Genomic DNA, 21,202 nt, shown 5'->3' on the forward strand with positions numbered 1-21,202 from the left:
TCTGTCAGCCTCTCGTACACTTCTGTGTACGCGGAGCTGGGTACACGTAGCAATTTGTTATTTAAATTCGAATTAATAATAATTTCAGAATATTGTTTAAATCTTTGAAAAATCATATAAAATAATCCGTAACTCGGATGAAAAGGTTTTATACATGTAAGTTGCTCAGAACGACGAGACGAATCCGGATTCGCGGTCCGTTCGTCTGCCACACATCCCTAGCATATCGAACATGCAAACTTTCCCCTCCGGTTCATCTGTCTGACAGACGTCCGGGACCGGGAAAACTTCCCGGATGTTTCCTCCTTCGCCAGTAACGCCTAGCACTGCGTTAGGACACCTCTAGCCCCGCTTGTAATCATGCTCTGCATATGTTTGCGTGTATTTACTGTTTCTTCCCCCTCTTCTCTTCGCTAGATCCCGAGACCGCTGCTGATGCCCGTGTGATCGACTACGTCGACGACGACCCCTTCTTCCCTTTCTGCGGAGCTTCCAGGCAAGCCCCCCCCTTTGATCATCCCGATATCGCACATTCCATTCTCTCATGCTTGCATTAGATTTTGCTACTGTTATTGATTGCTCCTATTCTGATGCATAGCCTACTTTTGTAACCTGCTTATTGGTACCTACCTGCTTATCCTAAACTGCTTAGTATAGGTTGGTTAGTGATCCATCAGTGACCCCCACCTTGTCCTTGTTGCCCCTGCTTCATCATCGACGACTCGATCAGCGTGATCGACGACCAGAGCCCGACACCTCACATCACATCACGCCCCTTTTGTTGCTCGACTCTGCAGAGCTACTATTGAGTGCCGAGGGTGATCCCTCATAACACACTCCTGATGATAATTCTGTAGTGTAGCTATTCGGTCATGGTCATTGAGGGTGATTTCCTCTTTCACCATTCCCGATATGGCTCTGTCGTGCAACACCTCAAGTGTGGACCTCGAGGGTGGTCCCTCTTACGTTCACCTTGATGATTACATTGATTGGAATCCATTGGGGGTGATTCCTCGGGTTTTCTTCCTTGATGTTTTGGACACACGGTTACCTTGACTTTACTTGAGACATTGGTGAAAGTCGAGCGGGCCCGGAGAGCACCCGAGGAGTTGTTACAGTGGCGGCTGGCTGTTTAGCGGTATCACCCGGGAGGGGGTGATAGCTCCGGACTTGTACCGACAGCCGTCACTTCTTTTAATAATGCACTAACAGTTTTGGGTATTTGTTCTGAGTTGGCCTCTGGCCTTTACGCACTAACCACCACGCGAGAATAGTTATGGGCCTCGACGTCGCAGTATCAGCCGAAGCTTTGTCAGACGTCCAGTTCAGCATCGTGGCACGGTCGGATCGTGCTGGCCATCCGAGGCGGTGCTGGTATCCACCCTGCACACAACGACCCGGAGTGTTGCGGGCGATGGGCCCAAGACCCCGGAGTGCTTAGGATGTAGACCGGCGGGGACCTCTCTGCTGAGCCTAGGTAGGGCTACGACGTGTTGATCTTCCGAGGTCGGGCATTGACCCCAGAAAGGTGTGTCCGGCCAGAGTGATCGAGCGTGTTGGAAAACGTGGTGCACCCCTGCAGGGAAGATATATATTCCAATACCGTGTCCTCGGTAATGGACGTTCAGACTTGTATCCTGATCTTATACAACTAGAAATGGATACTTGATACTTGTGATGGATATGTGGCTCCGAGATTGCTTTCTCGCAGGGAGTCGAGGAAGGATCTCTGGGCATTAATTCTACAACATGCTTGTTAATTATAAACTGCTATTCTTTACTCTCCTACATGCTGCAAGATGCTTGGAGCTGCTTGAAGATGCTAGTCTTCGATAGGCTAGGCCTTCCCCCCTATTCTGGCATTCTGCAGTTCAGTCCACAGATACAACCCTTTCATTTGATACCAATGCATACTTAGTATATATCTGATGCTTGCGAGTACTTTGGATGAGTACTCACGGTTGCTTTGCTCCCCCTTTTCCCCTTCCTTCTCCTTTCCGGTTGATGCAACCAGATGGTGGATCCCAGGAGCCAGATGCCACCGCCAACGGATTCTGCTACATGGAGACCGCCGATGACCAGGAGTAGTTAGGAGGTCCCAGGCAGGAGGCCTTGCCTCTTCGATCGTGTTGCTTTTGTGCTAGCCTTCTTAAGGCATCCTTGTTTAACTTATGTCTGTACTCAGATATTGTTGCTTCTGCTGACTCTTGTGTATCGAGCTTGTATTCGAGCCCTCGAGGCCCCTGGCTTGTAATATAAAGCTTGTATTGTTTTGATTTGTGTCTGGAGTTGTGTTGTGATATCTTCCCGTGAGTCCCTGATCTTGATCGTACACATTTGCGTGTATGATTAGTGTACGGTCGAATTGGGGGCGTCACAAGTTGGTATCAGAGCCGACTGCCTGTAGGATCCCCCTTTCCAACTCTTTGGCCGAAGTTGAGTCTAGTCTTTGAAAACTGTTTTACTAACATGGCTGTGTGGCTTATCGGCCCACGTCGCCATTGGGTGGTATTAGGATCTTTTACTCCTCGTCTATACTCCGGGACTCTGATCTCTCTTCTATTCGGGTTAATGATTTTGCAAAATCTAACATTAGGTTCTCGTGATCACATCCACCCGGAGATTTGTACTATGGCTTTCTCGAATTGAGGGTCAAGTTCTAGTTCGCCTTATTCACTGACCTCAGGATCCTCTTATCGAGGGCACTCTGCATCGTCACTTGCTAATCCCTTGCTCCAGAGGTTTTCACTGACGCTGATGTAGCCTTTGCTATGTTCCGTTGTTGTAGCCTTCCATCACGTGCATGCGTGCCGCCTGGTATGTCTACGATGTTTTTCTTATCCGAACTCATACGAACAACGTGTAATTGGCCCCACATATGTATCGGTATGTCTCCAATGACTACTGCATTGTACATACTGCGCCTTTGCTCATTGCTCAGGTTTCAGCATGAATGACTCCTTACACTTGCTCCACCCCTTGCTAAACTACACCCTGTTACATCTAAGCAGGATAGTTAGACCCACTGGTCGTGACCGTGGTGGCGACAATCTACCACCGCCCGAATACATGGCTGGAATGATGCAACTGTTGAGCTGAATCGCCAGTTCATGGAAAAAGTCATGGCTCAGTTTCCGCTTCCCACTATGAATCAACAACCCACCCCAAGGACACTGTAGGACTTTGCGCGTCTCAACCCCGTCATCTACCACAGCTCAACTCAACCCCTTGATGTTGATGATTGGCTCCGCGACATCACTTTCGAGTTGGAGTCTACTGATGTAGCCCCTGCTAACTATGTCACCTTCGCAGCTTACTACCTGAAAGGTCCCGCTGCTCAATGGTGGAACAACAACAGTCGTTCCTTACCTGTTGGAACCGCCATCAATTGACTGAAATTCCAAGTTGCATTCAACGGGCCAATGTCGAAGCACCATGGTTAGTCACACGTCCCCGTTAAATTTGACGGATTGAAATCCCATGTTTTCCCCATTGCTTTGAAGTCTTCCAATATTGACCTCATTCTGGGAATGGAATGGTTGAACACACATACCGCTTCTATACCATTTGCGCCACCAAGACCGTCCATCTACTACATCCTTCGAGTGAGATAGTAAGCAACGAGGTTCATCTTGTTCGAAATGCCGAAGCACAGATTTATTCCTTGAGTGTGTGAAACGCTTCTCCTCTTGTGAGAACCGAAAATGCTCCAGTCGTTTGTGAATTTCAAGATGTCTTTCCAGAAGAACTACCAAGTCCATGGCCTTGAACTTACTACCGTTAAATTTGCACTGAAATTGTGGCGACATTTTCTTCTTGATAATCGTTGCGGGATCTTCACCGATCATCAAATTCTGAAGTATCTGTTACTCAGCTAGATCTGGATCTCCGTCAGCGACGATGTATGGAAACAATTACAGACTATGACTACGGTATTTCATATACCCATGGCAAGGCTAATGACATGCCCGATGCCCTGAGTCGCAAGTTTTATTGCAACAACCCCATGGCTTATAAAGCTCAACCTCTGCACGATGATCTCACCTACAGAGAGCATCCGATCCGCGTTCTCGTTTAAGCTGAACGTTGCACCCATCTGAGGGCTATCAAATTTCTAAAAGTTCAGTGGTTAAATCATTCTGAAGATGAAGCCACTTAGGAACGCGAGGATCGTCTTCGAGATGAATACCCCGTTTTGTCTCATTCTACCTCCTAAAATCTCGGGACGAGATTTCTTGTGGTGGAGGAGAATTGTGACGCCCGGATAATTAAGCTACAGTAATTCTCTGCTAATGATGCAATGTCATCACTGTTACTGTTGCTAATCTTGCTTAGATTCAAATCGGTTCAAATTCAAATTTAAATTAAAGTCAAAAATAAAAGTTTTCAAATGTCAAAAATAAAATGTGCAAACTGGGGCAAATAATTCTTAAGTATTATTGGTGAAGAAACCAAATTTTTATAAGATGTTTAAATGCTCAAAAATAATTAGAACAGTGGCTTAAACAATCATTTAAATGCCTTTTATAATTTCTAAAATGTTAAACTATTTTATTGGTGAGTGAGACTTTTTATGGCAGTAGCATATTTGGTAACATTAATTTAGGTGCTGATTAGGTGTTTTATAAAACTAAAATTAATAGATAATAAAACATAAGACAAATAAGCAGAAAATTTAAAAGTAAAACAAAAAAAACAGGAGAAAAACCCGAGGGCACTTGGCCCAATTAGCCGCAAAGGCCGGCCCCCCTGCGCCTGCCTCCCTCCCCTGTTCATGGGGGGTTGGCGTGGCGGTCATCGCCATGGCCACTGGCGCCGTGGCGGCCATCCGCCGGTGAAACCCCGCCTACAAATAGGACCGGCGCCCCTCCCTCGGCTAACCCTAGCCCTACCTCGCCCCTCCTCTCGCTCTCTTCCCCGCGGCGCATAGGAGCTGCCTCTCCGCCCTGACGCCTTGCTCGTCGGTCGCCCGAGGACGCCGAGCCGACCATCGCGCTCCGCCGCGGCCACCGGCCGGTCCTCGCCTCGCCGCCGTGTTGTAGAGCCTCTCGGTCGTCTGCCATGCCGCCTGGTGCCAGAAGTTGGAGCCGGGGAGCTCTACAGCGCCGGATCCCCTTCGTCATCTTCCTCGGGTCGCCGCCGTCGCCTTCGACTCCGGCCACCGCCCTGCAGCTACTAAACCACCGAAGGGCCACCTTGTGCCCCCGCTGTGAGTACCGCTCCCCTCTCTCACTCCCTTGCTTCTCCCCCAGGCCATAGCTCGCTCTCCGCGTCCTCTCCACCGTTACCGAACCACCGCGACCGAACTCACCGGAGCTCGTGCTCCCCGTCGTATGGCCGCCTATGGAAGCCCTGGTCGTGCCCTAGCGCCGCCCGTCTCTGTCCCCGCTTCGCTGTGCCGCTTGCCTAGTGCTACGCCGCACGCGCCCACACTCCCTGCGCCGCCGTCACTGTGCTTGCCGCCTGCCCCGCGCGTGCTCGCCCCGCTGCTACCTCCTGCCGCACTCGACGTCGCCTCCTCTGCCGCCCACCGCGGCCCCTCCAGCCTTCGGCCGCCGTAGGCCCCGCCACGTCGGGCCATGCTCACCGACGGCGTGCCTTGGCCGCGGCCACGCCTCGGGCGTGTGCGCGCGAGCCCTGGCGGGTCCGTCCCGCCCCGCCTCCCTCCCACGGCCCGCGCCCGCTTCGCCCCTCCGCTGCTCCTGCCGTGCCCCGTGACTAGCCGGCGCCCTACTGCTGCACTTGCTCCGCCGCGACCGCGCCCGTCCCTCGCATCGCCGACGCGACGCCGCCACCAGCCACCACTGCCGCCGGGTGCCCCGCTGCTGTACGGCGCCCCCGCGAGCTCCCCCCGTCCCGCACCTACGCGGCCACCCCCGTACCCGCTCGGCGCCGGCCACCTCCCCACCACACCGCCGCGCTGTTCCGGCCGGCGCTCGCGCCCGCCCCCTCCCCCGTCGCCTGGGCAGGCTACGGCCTCTAGCACAGGCGCCACACCCGTGCGCCCTTTAGCCCACGCCCGCTATTGGCCATGGGCCACTGACCTATGGCCCCCACGTCCCATTTACTAAAATAAAAAATGATTTAGAAAAATAATAATAAATATAATTAATTAATTAGGTTTAATTAAACTAATTAAAGTTAATTAGCCTAATAGCCTAATTAGACTAAATTAACTAGTTAGTTAACGAAACAACCTATGACAGGGGGCCCCACCCCCTGTTGACCAGTCAAATGTTGACTGGTCAACTGGGACCCCCTGGCCCATCTGTCAGCCTCTGGTACACTTCTGTGTACGCGGAGCTGGGTACACGTAGCAATTTATTATTTAAATTCGAATTAGTAATTTCATAATATTGTTTAAATCTTTGAAAAATCATATAAAATAATCCGTAACTCAGATGAAAAAGTTTTATACATGTAAGTTGCTCAGAACGACGAGACGAATCCGGATACGCGGTCCGTTTGTCTGCCACACGTCCCTAGCATATCGAACATGCAAACTTTCCCGTCCGGTTCTTTTGTCTGACAGACGTCCGGGACTGGGAAAACTTTCCCGGATGTTTCCCCCTTCGCCAGTAACGCCTAGCACTGCGTTAGGACACCTCTAGCCCCGCTTGTAATCATGTTGTGCATATATTTGCGTGTATTTACTGTTTCTTCCCCCTCTTCTCTTCGCTAGATCCCGAGACCGCTGCTGATGCCCCTGTGATCGACTACGTCGACGACGACCCCTTCTTCCCTTTCAGCGGAGCTTCCAGGCAGGCCCCCCTTTGATCATCCCGATATCGCCCATTCCATTCTCTCATGCTTGCATTAGATTTTGCTACTGTTATTGATTGCTCCTATTCTGATGCATAGCCTGCTTTTGTAACCTGCTTATTGGTACCTACCTGCTTATCCTAAACTGCTTAGTATAGGTTGTTTAGTGATCCATCAGTGACCCCCACCTTGTCCTTGTTGCCCCTGCTTCATCATCGACGACTCGATCAACGTGATCGGTGACCAGAGCCCGACACCTCACATCACATCACGCCCCTTTTGTTGCTCGACTCTGCAGAGCTACTATTGAGTGCCGAGGGTGATCCCTCATAACGCACTCCTGATGATAATTCTGTAGTGTAGCTATTCGGTCGTGGTCATCGAGGGTGATTTCCTCTTTCACCATTCCCGATACAGCTCTGTCGTGCAACACCTCAAGTGTGAACCTCGAGGGTGGTCCCTCTTACGTTCACCTTGATGATTACATTGAGTGGAATCCACCGGGGGTGATTCCTCGGGTTTTCTTCCTTGATGTTTTGGACACACGGTTACCTTGATTTACTTGAGACATTGGTGAAAGTCAGGCGGGCCCGGAGAGCACCCGAGGAGTTGTTACGGTGGCGGCTGGCTGTTTAGCGGTATCACCCGGGAGGGGGTGATAGCTCCGGACTTGTCCCGACAGCCGTCACTTCTTTTAATAATGCACTAACAGTTTTGGGTATTTGTTCTGAGTTGGCCTCTGGCCTTTACGCACTAACCACCACGCGAGGATAGTTATGGGCCTCGACGTCGCAGTATCAGCCGAAGCTTTGTCAGACGTCCAGTTCAGCATCGTGGCACGGTCGGATCGTGCTGGCCATCCGAGGCGGTGCTGGTATCCACCCTGCACACAACGACCCGGAGTGCTGCGGGCGATGGGCCCAAGACCCCGAAGTGCTTAGGATGTAGACCGGCGGGGACCTCTCTGCTGAGCCTAGGTAGGGCTACGACGTGTTGATCTTCCGAGGCCGGGCATTGACCCCAGAAAGGTGTGTCCGGCCAGAGTGATCAAGCGTGTTGGAAAATGTGGTGCACCCCTGCAGGGAAGATATATATTCGAATACCGTGTCCTCGGTAATGGACGTTCAGACTTGTATCCTGATCTTATACAACTAGAAATGGATACCTGATACTTGTGATGGATATGTGGCTCCGAGATTGCTTTCTCGCAGGGAGTCGAGGAAGGATCTCTGGGCATTAATTCTACAACATGCTTGTTAATTATAAACTGCTATTCTTTACTCTCCTACATGCTGCAAGATGCTTGGAGCTGCTTGAAGATGCTAGTCTTCGATAGGCTAGGCCTTCCCCCCTATTCTGGCATTCTGCAGTTCAGTCCACAGATACAACCCTTCCATTTGATACCCATGCATATTTAGTATAGATCTGATGCTTGCGAGTACTTTGGATGAGTACTCACGGTTGCTTTGCTCCCCCTTCCCCCTTTCCTTCTCCTTTCCGGTTGATGCAACCAGATGGTGGATCCCAGGAGCCAGATGCCACCGCCAACGGATTCTGCTACATGGAGACCGCCGATGACCAGGAGTAGTTAGGAGGTCCCAGGCAGGAGGCCTTACCTCTTCGATCGTGTTGCTTTTGTGCTAGCCTTCTTAAGGCATCCTTGTTTAACTTATGTCTGTACTCAGATATTGTTGCTTCTGCTGACTCTTGTGTATCGAGCTTGTATTCGAGCCCTCGAGGCCCCTGGCTTGTAATATAAAGCTTCTATTATTTTGATTTGTGTCTAGAGTTGTGTTGTGATATCTTCCCGTGAGTCCCTGATCTTGATCGTACACATTTGCGTGTATGATTAGTGTACGGTCGAATTGGGGGCGTCACTCACTTCCTCTGATGTATAAAGATTTTTATAAAAATCAGTTACCATCTCCTTGAGTTCAGCCGGATCCTCCACACTAATCCCCAAAGAATTCATCAGAGCTTTTATCATGTTCTTCTTGCGTCTCATGCTTGCTCTTAAATGAAAGAAATTCGTATTTTTGTCTCCGGCCGTCAACCATTCTATCCGTGATCTTTGTCTCCACAAGAGTTCCTCCCTATGGTAAAGCTCGACCAGCCCCTCATTGATTTTCCTCTCAGCGTGATTAGGACCCACTCGGGCTGGATCATTACGCATCTCCTCTAGTTTCTTTTTCAGGGTCGAAGGCGAAGCTGGGCCCAGGCCCAGGGCGTCCAAATTTTACCAGGCTATTATATAGTAGTGTTTCTACAGGCCCAGGGTGCAGCCTAATCAAACGAAGGAGGCCCAAAGCCTGCTGGCTGGCTCACCTGAAGCTCACGAAGCCACGAATGCACGCCCCTTCCTCAAAAAAAAAAAAAAAACGAATGCACGCCCGAAATCTAATTGAGAAGTGTGGATGGGCCGCCTCCATGTCGCCCGGTCAGATCTGCCGTCGCCCGCGGGCGCCGGCCTTTCCGATACGCGCGAGGCCGGGGAACCCCATACCTGAAGTCCAAGTCCAGTCCAGGCGAGTGTGCTCGCTTGTCTCGACGGTCGCCGTCCTAGATCTGAACCCGTCAGGCGGCGACCCTTCCTCCTCCTTGCCGCCCTCGCCCTGGTCCACTCCGGCGGCCCCTTCGCCCTCTTTAAACCCCAGCACCTCAATCACGTCTTCACTCCACCGCCCGCGAAATCCAGGCCCTAGCGCGACTTCGCCATGGCCGCAGCACTCCTCCTCCTGGTGCCGCCCGTCGGCCTCCTCGCCGCGCTCGCCTTCCTGACCCGTCCCCGGGCCGCGCGAATCCCGCTCAAGGGCCGCCACGTCTTCATCACCGGCGGGTCCAGCGGCATCGGGCTCGCCCTCGCCACGGCCGCCGCGCGGGAGGGCGCGCGGGTCTCCATCCTCGCGCGCAACGCCGCCCGCCTCGACGACGCGCGCGCCGCCATCAGGCTTGCCACGGGACAGGACGTCGGGGTCCACCAGGCCGACGTGCGGGATGCCGCCGCCGTGGCACGCGCACTTGACGAGGCCGGGCCTGTCGACGTGCTCGTCTGCAACCACGGCGTGTTCGTGCCGCAGGAGCTGGAGAAGCAGGACATGGAGGAGGTCAAGTGGATGGTGGACATCAACCTCATGGGGACCTTCCACCTCATCAAGGCCGCGCTCCCTGCCATGAAGGCACGCACCCGCGAGACCAGTCTCCCGGCGTCCATTGCCATCATGTCATCGCAGGCTGGTCAGGTATACAGTATATATGGTTCTTTCGCTGCTTTGCCAACAATGCAGCTAAAGTGTTTGATGTAATGTCTCATGATGGGAGATAAAGCTCACTTGATATCTTTGCTGTAGGTTGGTGTTTATGGGTATACTGCTTACTCCGCGAGCAAGTTCGCACTAACTGGACTTGCAGAGTCGCTGCAGCATGAGGTTGTTTCGGACGACATTCATGTGTCGCTGATCTTCCCTCCTGACACAGAGACACCGGGTCTTGTCGAGGGTATGTATTGATAATCTATGTTATAACTTTGAAGTGATTGCTGAATTATCTAACTAACTTATGCGGCAATCTTCTTTCCCGTTGAATTTCTCACATGATACAAAAATTATTAGATGATTTACATCTCTGAAGATTGTGACACGGAAAACTATTGAGTAATTGGTGTAGTTGAGACGCTTTTTAGATCCTCAAAATTTCAAGCTTATGTACTGATGAAAATGTAATGCAAACAGTTTACTTAAAGGATCATAAGACCAGTACAACCAAAACCATTTGATTAGTTATGCCTACCAGTAAATTTGCATTGACTAAGTGATGAACTGATCTTACTAGTATGCGTGCACGCGTAATGCGCTTCTTTACGTTGCGAAGTGATTTCGGTGAAAACAAGTCATGAAAATGCCTGGAGAAATGATTCAAGACAAATGACCATTGTGCATGTATTGAAGCATAAAGAAAATACTCGGAATTAGCATAAGAAAGCTTGTACCGTTCTTAGGACAGTAACTATCACATGAATATGTAATTTGCACAAAAATTAGGGTACCCATGGCGGAAAATATATAAATGAACCAGGGTACATATGAACTCGCCTTGGAAACACATTTCTAAATCCTCAAAATAAATATTAAAAAAGCTGCCCGTGTACATCTCCATGTTCTATCTGTCACAGAAACTTCCACGGAAAAACAAATTTTTTTGCATGTGCAAAAAAGACAAAACGACATGTCGTAAAATGCTACTACTTAGAAGCACTGGAATTTGTCTTTTATGCGGAGGCAAAAAAAAAGACATTTTTTCGTAAAACTTTGTATCGCGCATATATATTGCGAAGATGTATGCGTCAAATTTTATTTGGTATTTTTTCACATTTTAACACACGTTCAAAATGCATTTTTAAAAAACAGGTTCATATGTATGTACGTACCTAGGTTCAGGTAGTGCCTCCTCTACCTATGGCTATGTTTTACTGTAGCATTCACTACAACTTTCCACCCAGAATTGCACGTGAGACAGGTTCATTGTGCGCTATGCACTGGTTTGATTAGTTTACCTTTTCTTATTCTTATTTTTCACCTCCTGTCAGACATAGGCTGCGTTCGGTTGACAGGGAATTGAAAGGGGTTTGACAGGGATTGAAGTGGATTGATTCCCCTGTAAGTCAAATCCCCCCCCAAATCCCCTCCAAACCCCTCCAGGCAGGGTGTAACCGAACAAAGCCTTAGTGGTACAGATCCCACTTGTGTCTCCAACCACACGTGCCACGTAGCTCTGCGGGCATCTTTAGTAAAACAATTTGCATTGCTCCAGGCGACATGGTGTGACCCTGTTTCGCTCCAAAGAACTGACATGCAATGTGGTCGCTACTCGGTGCTAACACACACTCCTAGATGCTTCTAGAGTGACACAGATAACACTGATGCTACTGTAGCAGCGAATCCCTGCATTATAAGCCGTCGGATGGAGCTCAATGAACGGCCAGGAATGCATTTTGATGCATGAAATCAAACTTTCAAAACTGGTACACTATATAGTAGTATAGATATGTAGGAAAACTGGCAATGTAGATATAATTTCACTGCTAGTTAAATAGCCTTATTTGATTCTTGTAAGCTGCACTGTCCTGACGGAAGAACAAAAAAAAAATCTAGTTCTGAGTTTTAAGACCATGTTCATTTCATTTTTTCTAGAATATGCACAAGCATGCATATCATATATTGATAGGAGAAAATGGGTGGAAGAACCCTCCACCAGACCTTGTACATTTCATAGTTCTTAACAGCCCCCAGTTCTGGAGCTACTCTTATTTTGTGGCATTTCATTCTGCATTAGTGTTGTACTCCCTCCGTTCGGAAATAAGTGGCATGGTTTTAGTTCAAATTTGGAACTAAAACCATGCCACTTATTTCCGAACGGAGGGAATATTCAGTACACATTCATTTCTCACTTTACTCTCAAAAAGAAAAAGAAATACAGTGCATATGCATACAGTGAAACTGAAGCATGACGTGTACTTGGCTGTTTCCTTATTGGTTGCAGAGAAGAAAAAGAGGCCAGAGCTTACCACTATCATAGCAGATTCATCTGGTGGAATGAAGGCTGATGATGTTGCTATGAAGGCTCTAAACGGCATCAAATCTGGGAGGTTTATTGTCCCCTGCAATTTCGAGGGAGCAATGTTAGCTATAGCCACTTCTGGTCTAACCCCCCAGAGTTCCCCGTTAATTGCATTCGTGGAGGTGATCGGTGCTGGACTGATGCGATTTGTAGCACTATGTTTCCAGTGGAATTGGTTCTCTACTATTGAGAACTGGTATGCCAAGAACAAGAAACATGGGTGAAAGCCCAAACTAGCCCTGGGATTCCCAGATTTTCATAGGACTTTATACAACCAATAATGTTCATTCTTATCCCTGGACTGAATGTATATCCCGGTTGTACTTTGGGATACAAAAATGTATATTTGGGTTATTATTTTTTACCAGATATACTTAGCACGTTGTACACTTGTACTGGACAGGAAGTTAAAAATCCCCTTTTGCCTGTGTTTTAATCTTTCTGTTATTGCTTGAAGTAATATAGGAGCAATATATGTACTAGGTAGAGGAACAAATATGGACTAGGCGTTTTGGCTCCCGGGCTGAGCCTGGGAGTGAACAAAAAAAATCGTGAAAAATACGGAATAAATTCAAAAAATTCTGATTTTTTTTTGTGGAGAAAGATGACTGATTGCTTGATGTCTGTGCCAAATTTCAAGTTTCAGAGCATTTGGATGTCTGGGTTGCTGTGAGCACAAAAGTCAAATTTGGGGTATGTGAATAAGTTTAATGTTTGTGCACTTTCTGATTATTTTTTTTTGCTGAGAGCTACTCCGATGTCCAAATGCTTTAAAATTCGGCACACACTTCACGTACTCAGACATCTTACATGGTCGCTAGGTGTGGATGTGCCTGGGCTCAGAATTGGATATTCGAACAATTATATACTACTACCTTCATTCCTAAATGTAAGACGTTTGGGCAGTTTATATATCAGTGCCAATTTTCTGGTGCCATTTCTAAATGAAAAATGCATCCACAGTTTCGTCTGTTTGACGAGGCAAAATCCATGATATCTGAAGCTTCATAAACAGCAGAAGTTTTGCTGTGGGTCGTCCAAATAAAGATCGACGGAGGCGATCACTTGGACTGCCCCGGAAGGTTACGGAGGGGGTCCCAGTCCCAGTCCTCGCCCCGCTCCCCCCAAAATCCCAATCCAGGCTCCTCGGAGATGTACACGGGCAACCCGCGGAGACGATGAGGCAGCCCGAGTGAGATAGAAGCAGCACAGCTTCCGGTCCTCGCCATCGATTCGCTCATGGCCTCCACCTCCTACTGCGCCACTCCATCTCCGTCCCTACGATGCTCTGCCGCCTTCTTCCCCAGCTTCGCTTCTCCGCCTCCCGTCCTCCGCTTCGCCGTTCCTCCGCTCCCCCCCCGCCGTCTCGCCATATCCCCACCCAGAGTTCCAATTCCAGCGGTGGCGTCAGCGCTGGAGTCCCTAGTGCAGGAGTCCGACGACGAGGATGACGAGGACGACGAGTCTGGGCTGTTCAAGGACGAGGCGTGGGCGTCGGCCGACGAGAGGGACGCGGTGCGGTCGCCGGAGCTGGTGGTGCCCGAGCTGGAGGAGCTGCCCGAGCAGTGGCGCCGCTCCAGGATTGCCTGGCTCTGCAAGGAGCTCCCCGCCTACAAGCACTCCACCTTCACCCGCATCCTCAACGCCCAGCGCAAGTGGCTCACCCAGGAGGACGCCACCTACGTCGCTGTACACTGCCTCCGCATCCGCGACAACGACGCCGCCTTCCGGGTCAGTACCCTCGCAGGCTCACACACCCACCTCCCTCCCATAAGGCCATAACATGTTCGAGTAATTTGCTCTAACATATGTTCATCTGGTTTCTTGCTGCCCGTGAACTGTTCGACGAATTGCCGTAGCTGCATATACACGATGGGTCGATGGATCATAGATGTACTCGTTGGTTGTTTTCAGGTGTTTAGCTGGATGGAGCGGCAGCACTGGTACCGCTTCAACTTTGCGCTTGCCACAAGGGTGGCGGATTTTCTCGGCAGGGAAGGCAAGGTTGAGAAATGCCGGGAGATGTTTGAGGCAATGGTCAAGCAGGGCCGTGTGCCTGCCGAGTCCACCTTCCACATACTGACTGTTGCGTACCTCAGTACGCCCAGGGGACGGTGCCTCGAGCATGCTTGCACTATCTACAACCAGATGATACAGATGGGCGGCTACAAGCCACGCCTCAGCCTTCACAACTCATTGTTCCGCGCACTTGTGAGTAAGACAGGAGGAACTGCAAAACACAACCTCAGGCAGGCTGAGTTCATCTACCACAATCTGGTCACCACCAATCTTGAGGTGCACAAGGAGGTCTATGCTGGGCTCATCTGGCTTCACAGCTACCAAGATGTCATTGATAGAGACAGGATCATAGCTCTTAGGAAGGAAATGAAGCAGGCTGGTTTTGATGAGAGTATTGATGTGCTGGTGTCAGTCATGCGGGCCTTCTCCAAAGAAGGGAGGGTTCAGGAAACAGAGGCAACATGGCATGAAATTCTCCAGAGGGGTTCAGAACTTCCTGCTCAGGCCTATGTCTGCCGAATGGAGGTTTATGCTCGAACTGGTGAGTCTATGAAATCCCTGGATATATTCAGAGAAATGAAGAGGCAAAGTATACCCCCAAACGTTGCAACTTATCATAAGATAATTGAGATAATAGCAAATGCTGAGGAGATAGATGTTGCGGAACAACTTATGGATGAATTTTCTGAGAGTCATATGAAGCATCTGATGCCAGCATTTCTTGCCCTGATGTACATGTATTTGGATCTTGATATGCATGAGAAATTAGAACTAACATTCTCGAAATGCCTTGCTAGGTGCCGTCCAAATAGAATCTTGTACACCATCTATCTAGAATCACTGATAAGGGCTGGAAATGTCGAGAAAGCTGAGGAGGTCTTCGATGAAATGCACAAAAAAGGGACGATAGGTACTAACGCAAAATCTTGCAACATCATGCTAAGAGGTTATATTTCTGCAGAAGACTATCAGAAAGCTGAAAAGGTTTATGATATGATGTGTAAAAAGAAGTATGATGTACAAGAAGATTTGTTGGAAGAACTTCAGACTGGTCTCCGTCTTGGTAAGAAAGTCGCTGTTAAGCCAAAACCCGTGAGCATGAAGTTGGATCAAGAGCAGCGTGAGATTTTAATTGGTTTGCTTCTGGGAGGCACACAGATTGAATCTCATGCACAGAGAGGGGTCCATATTGTCCATTTTAAGTTCCAGGAAGATTCTGATACCCATTCGGTCTTAAGGGTGCACATTCATGAGCGTTTCTTTGAATGGCTGACTTCAGCAAGCAGATCATTTGAGGATGAGAGCAAGATACCTTATGAGTTTTCAACCATACCTCATTTACATTTTGGTTTCTTTGCTGATCAGTTCTTTCTAAAAGGTCAGCCTGTTCTCCCAAAGCTTATCCACAGGTGGTTATCTCCACGTGTTCTAGCATATTGGTTCATGTTTGGAGGCTTCAAACTCTCATCAGGTGATATCGTTCTCAAGGTCAGTGGTGGGAACAGTGAGGGTGTTGAAAGAATTGTAAACTCCTTGCATGCACAGTCGTTACCTAGTAAAGTGAAGAGGAAAGGGCAATTCTTCTGGATAGGTTTTCAGGGGAGCAATGCCGATTCTTTCTGGAAAGTTATAGAACCTTATGTATTGGACGGTTTCTTGGGTTTGACAACACAGGAAAGCGGCACCGCAGGTTCTGGTGATGACCAAGAAACTGATACTGATTCTGATGATGATGCTCATAAGGATGGAAGTGAAGAGTGAATACCAGGGAGTAGGAGATGTCTGGTGGCTGGAGGCACTGCATCAACGTCAAGTTCTTGCTGCGAACAGATTTGCTATATTTTAGTGGTTTGGTGGTAGAGCTTGAAAAGTCTCCAAGTGGCGGTTTCCGCTTGTAAAGGTTATTTTCTGCCAAACTTGCTCACCCTTTTTGGCGATGGCCTGTGCCGCTGTGAACTGACATCAAATTTTTTTAATTTTTTTTCACAGTGGAAAAGTGAACTGGGGCTCTGCCCTTATAGCTTGTAACGTAGACTGAAGACAATATTCAGGAAGTAGTTCATTACAACCTGAACATCGGAAGGAACACAACTTCATCAGAAGCCTACAGATTGATCAGGGTTTTGTAACGTATACTTTTACTTAGTTGTTCACCTTCCTACTTCCTAGTAAGTACTAACAACATGTTGCCCGTATTTTGATCTGCCTATGTAGCCATCTGCATGATAGATTTGCACACTAGAGACTAAGACAGAAAATTTGTGGATTCTGTCGACCACTTACAGTACGTTACATGTTGTGCATTTAATCACCTGTTCTCATTTGCCAAATCTTTTTTATTTTTTTGCGAAATTTTCATGGATTGTCGCTAATGGCAGTACATAATAATCTGTAAAAACATATATTTGTTCCATGATGTCTGGCAGAAAAAAACATTTACCCTTCCAGAAACAGGCACACCGGGCATTTGGCAGCATCTTAGCTAGTGATTACATGTGTATGCAACTGAGATATATAGACTACTAAAATGGCTTAACATTCCTACGGATTAATCTATGATCAGGTAACGACAAAGCAAACAAAGAATTTCTGCTGATCCACAGCCATGACCTATGCTACAAGTAACAAATTTTGTTGATTATTATTAGGCACACACGTCGTGGAGCCACGTGTCCCTCCCTAAAAGTCATCGCGCAAGAGTTTGTTGAGCAGGTTGGTGAGGAGCGCGTCCCTCCTCTCGGCCCTGGCCTCCTCCCTCATCCTCCTCTGCTCCTCGCGCTCCCGCCACGCCTGCTCCAGCATCAGCCGCTCCCGCTCCAGCCTCTGCATCTCCTGCCGCCACTGCTGCTCCAAGGCCAGCCGCTCCTGCGCGTGCCGCGCCGCCGCCTCCTGCCGCTGCGCGTCCAGGCGCTGCTGCTGCTCCAGGAAGTCCTGCAGCACGGCGCGGACGGAGGACGCCGACGACGCCGTGCCTGCGCCTGCGCCGGCGGCGGTGCTGCCGCTCGGCCTCGTCTTCTGCTGCGTGTCCTTCATCTTCCTCCTGGTTCCCGGGGGCAGTTCGTCGTCGTCGCCGGTCTCCTCGGACTCGGTCGCGGGTCTCTTGAGCCTCCTCTCCTCGGCAGGGTTTCTTCCCGGCCCTTCGTCAGACCCGAAGCGCTGCCGTTGCATGCTCCCGCCGCGCACCGTGGAAGACGACGTGATGTGATTGTGATTGTGCTCGCTCGTGCGCTCGCCGGCCTGCCGCACGCAGCGTTCGTTCACCATCGGCCGTGCCGAGCTGCGGGTTGATAAAGGGTGCGCCTACGCGGCTACGCGTGTTGGTGCTGGTGGGTGTGGAAGGGGTCGCCAGGGCCAGCTTTTGCATGCAGCAGCCGTTGGTCTCCTTCGCGCTCGTGTTCTCTTTTCCGACGCCTCTCGAACTCCTCGCCGGTTCACACCCGCCGGCTGGTGAGAACGGCTTTGCCCCCGTCCACACTGGCGACGCCACGCCTCGCCACGTCATGCTCTGCGAACGGATGCCTATACGTTTTCAGGTGCTGCTCGCATCGCTGTCCGTTTGACCGGTTTCTCCCTGGATAGCGATGACGTCCACGCACGCGCGAGCGCGACCCTGTGCCCGCGGCGTCCGGCAGCGCCGCTGTCAGCCTGACGTGCCGTGCCGAAGGAAAAAAAAAAAAGACAAGACTTGCCCGCGGTCGCAGGACAGTGTTGACATACATTCTGGTGTTGCCATTTGTCACCTTAGGATTTGTTTGATTGATTTTCTGCCGTCGGTGGTCAATCACGTTCTGTATCGGCACCGCGCGCCGGCATGTGCTCTAGGGTTTGCAGCCCACGCTTTTTTGAGCCCGCTGGTTTCATTCGCGTGCTGATCTCCTGTTCGGGACGGCGGCGGGGCTAGGAGCAACTCTATCAGATCATGTAAAACAACCCGTCAGCCGTAATAATCGTCGATATAGCGGACGAGAACGATTTTTCTGTCCAGAACAGATACGTATATTCAACCGGCTGTTAATTTTATTTTTTTGCAGGATGTAAATTCCGAGCCGAGTCCGCCATATCTACGGTTTCCCTTCCTCCTTTTACCGGTTTCCCGATACCTCCCGCTCCTTGGCGCGAAGGAAACTTCCGCCCCTTCCGTTCCAACCTCACTCGCCGCCGTTGCCGCCTATCTCACCGGCCCCTCGCTGTCCCGCCTTGCCACCTATCTCGCCGGCCCCTCGCTGTCCCGCCTCGCCGCCTATCTCGCCGGCCCCTCGTTGTCCCGCCTTGCGCCGCCGCCAATCGACTCTATGGAGTACCCGCAGCAACCGGGCGGAGCATGATTCATGCGCCACCACCCCCAGCGATGCCACTTTGTCCTCCCGCGCCTTTTGCGGATGTGCACGCTTGCGCCGCGCCAACACCTTCCGTCACCGGCTCCAAGCGGAAGCGGCATGGGAACCACCTCGTGCAAGTACGCGTGCCTGGCGCGGCGCCGCCTCCTTCCTAACGATGTCCTGGACTAGGGGGTGCTGAGCACATCGGCCTGCCAGTCATGGGCCGGGACAAGGACCCCAGGCTACCGAAGAATGGCGATGTTTTCCATGACCCAAAGTGTACTCAAGATGCAATTCCTTTGACGACTTGGCGCACACTTCAAGGCACATTTGAATCATCGGCATGTTTATCCCTAGATGTCCGACCTACATGTAACCCTAGGTACCCCCGGTGCAAGCCGAGGGGTTTAGTCTGTAGGGTCAAGTTAGAGACATACGCATATGATCTTGAGGTAGATCATTTTGTACTTTGTACCTCATCCACAATCAATACAACAGAAGCATGACGTAGGGCTCTACCTCTTTGAGAGGGCCCGAACCTGGGTAAAATATCGTGTCCCTCTTTGTCCTGTTACCATCCAGCTAAGCTCACCAGCTCGGGACCCCCTACCCGAGATCCGTCTGATTCAATCCCCACATTGGTGGCCCATACAGGCCCCGCTGTGTGGTCAGAGCAGCTTGATGGCGCCATCGTTCAACGATCTGATCTGCTCCAGTGTAGTTTCTACGCTGCGCCTAAATCTCGGTTCAACCAAAACGCCGGAGAAAGCTGAAGCTCCGACCCCTCGTCAGGACATCGATCTCAATAACCTAAACCATGTGGATGCTTCCTCTGCCATGATATTAGATCTGGCCGAGGAGCCATAGAGGATCATCGCCCAATTGCCGGTTTCGCACCAGCTGGGGGCGGAAGTTGCGTTTCACCAGACCAAGCCTGGAGCTCGGATCCGATGACTTAGGACGATGGCCAGAGTAGCCATGCCGCACAGGCGATCCCGAGGTCTATACTGGATCAACCTCGGGAAACCTTACCAGGGAGGTCGATGACAGATCAATTTGGAATAAATTTTCTCTCCCACGCACCCCATGTCGCTTATTGCCCTGATAATTCAGGAGCAGCCGACATCTAGGATCTAACTCTTGTCATACAAAAAACAAAAGAAACAGTCCGGCAATTCTGGATGCGATTCCTATTCGTAAAGAACAAAATCCTAGATTGCCCATGCGGGGAGGCCTTAGCGGCATTCCGTCACAAATGTTACGACGAAGGAATTAGAAAAATTATGGCATGAAAATGCCTTAACGTTTGCCAAGCTATCGATATAGTAACAAGATACTGCGTTATGGAGGATGCCTGGTTGGCCAATCAATGGTACCAGAATTCGAGGCAGGAACAACCCGAGCAAAGCGAGGATGGCAGACGCTCGCGTCGTAACCACCGCCCAAAGCGCTACAGTACTGATAGATCCGATGATCAGCCGACACGGAAAAGAAAACAACCGGGCAAGGGGCCCAAATCGATGCTAGACATGATACTGGACCAACCATGCGCAATTCACTCTGCGTCCTCGGACAAACCGCCGACTCACAGGCTTCGAGCGTGCTGGATTGTCAGGCAGGTAGCAAGGGGAGGGGTGGAACTCCTCGACAACCTTGGCATGCCAATAAAACCGAGGTATCACACCTAATCAGATCGAGCGGTCGTCCAAAGACGAGGAGGTCCTAATGATATACGAGACTCACTCCTTGAGAAATCAGCGAAAAAGAGCTCTTTGAGAGATCTGCCACGACGACCATGTAGTGACCTCGGATAACAGATGGTCGGACATGCCGATCACCTTTGATCGTCAGGACCAACCGATAGGAGTCCATGGCCGAGGAGTTGCGGCCCTCGTCCTCGGTCCTAAAATAGATGGCTATCGACTGACCAATGTCATGATGGACGACAACATCAGCTCAAACCTCATCTATTGGGATACTTTGCAAAAGATGCAGTTTGATAGATCATGCATCGAACCAAGTCGGACTACCTTTAAAGGAATAATCCCAGAAAAAGAAACACGATGCACAGGCAAAGTCACGCTAGATGTGGTATTTGGAAACCCGATAATTATCGGGTCGAGGAGTTAATCTTCAACATCGTGTCTTTTCGAAGTGGCTACCACGCGCTCCTCGGAAGAGCTGCGTTCGCCCAATTTCACGCAGTTCCCTATTACGCTTACATGAAGCTCAAAATGCGAAGGCCTAACGGCGTGATGATGGTAAAAAAAGCAACGCGAACCAAGCACTCACAGCCGAGGACAAAACAACAGCGTTGGCCCTAGAGGCAGAATTCGAGGCCCTCGTGGTCGAGGAATTGCCAGTGCTACGCTCAACCAACAATAAAGATGATGTCATCCTTGACAAACAATCTAAATCAATGTCATTCAAACCAGCCGATGAGATTATAAAATTTCAAGTCCACTCTGAGGACTGATTACTTCCTTTGG

At 50.1% G+C, this 21,202-nt stretch overlaps 3 protein-coding genes across 3 annotated transcripts; 2 read left to right on the forward strand and 1 right to left on the reverse strand.

The window, feature by feature from the left end:
* The first annotated feature begins 9,202 nt into the window (after window positions 1–9,202).
* LOC109744851 (3-dehydrosphinganine reductase TSC10B) lies at window positions 9,203–12,811 on the forward strand. Its single transcript, XM_020303997.4, has 3 exons — window positions 9,203–10,001; window positions 10,110–10,257; window positions 12,298–12,811. Exons 1-3 carry the CDS (start codon window positions 9,477–9,479, stop codon window positions 12,597–12,599), a joined length of 975 nt encoding a protein of 324 aa, XP_020159586.1. The 5' UTR covers window positions 9,203–9,476; the 3' UTR covers window positions 12,600–12,811.
* A 636-nt stretch (window positions 12,812–13,447) lies between these two features.
* Window positions 13,448–16,724, forward strand: LOC109744845 (pentatricopeptide repeat-containing protein OTP51, chloroplastic). The gene is made up of 3 exons (XM_020303987.4): window positions 13,448–14,106; window positions 14,290–16,294; window positions 16,384–16,724. Exons 1-2 carry the CDS (start codon window positions 13,615–13,617, stop codon window positions 16,153–16,155), a joined length of 2,358 nt encoding a protein of 785 aa, XP_020159576.1. The 5' UTR covers window positions 13,448–13,614; the 3' UTR covers window positions 16,156–16,294; window positions 16,384–16,724.
* Window positions 16,725–16,779: 55 nt separating this feature from the next.
* On the reverse strand, window positions 16,780–17,871 carry LOC109744846 (uncharacterized). The gene has a single exon (XM_020303988.4). It carries the CDS (start codon window positions 17,656–17,658, stop codon window positions 17,074–17,076), a length of 585 nt encoding a protein of 194 aa, XP_020159577.2. The 5' UTR covers window positions 17,659–17,871; the 3' UTR covers window positions 16,780–17,073.
* Between the last annotated feature and the right edge of the window lie 3,331 nt (window positions 17,872–21,202).

Source organism: Aegilops tauschii, chromosome 6 (assembly GCF_002575655.3).
Source record: "Aegilops tauschii subsp. strangulata cultivar AL8/78 chromosome 6, Aet v6.0, whole genome shotgun sequence".
Classification (NCBI taxonomy): Eukaryota; Viridiplantae; Streptophyta; class Magnoliopsida; order Poales; family Poaceae; genus Aegilops; species Aegilops tauschii.

Coding starts and splice junctions, on each gene's coding strand:
- LOC109744851 (XM_020303997.4), top strand. CDS start 9,477: ATGGCCGCAGCACTCCTCCTCCTGGTGCCGCCCGTCGGCCTCCTCGCC. Junction 10,002..10,109: donor TGTCATCGCAGGCTGGTCAG/GTATACAGTATA, acceptor TCTTTGCTGTAG/GTTGGTGTTTATGGGTATAC. Junction 10,258..12,297: donor GACACCGGGTCTTGTCGAGG/GTATGTATTGAT, acceptor TATTGGTTGCAG/AGAAGAAAAAGAGGCCAGAG.
- LOC109744845 (XM_020303987.4), top strand. CDS start 13,615: ATGGCCTCCACCTCCTACTGCGCCACTCCATCTCCGTCCCTACGATGC. Junction 14,107..14,289: donor ACAACGACGCCGCCTTCCGG/GTCAGTACCCTC, acceptor GGTTGTTTTCAG/GTGTTTAGCTGGATGGAGCG.
- LOC109744846 (XM_020303988.4), bottom strand. CDS start 17,658: ATGGTGAACGAACGCTGCGTGCGGCAGGCCGGCGAGCGCACGAGCGAG.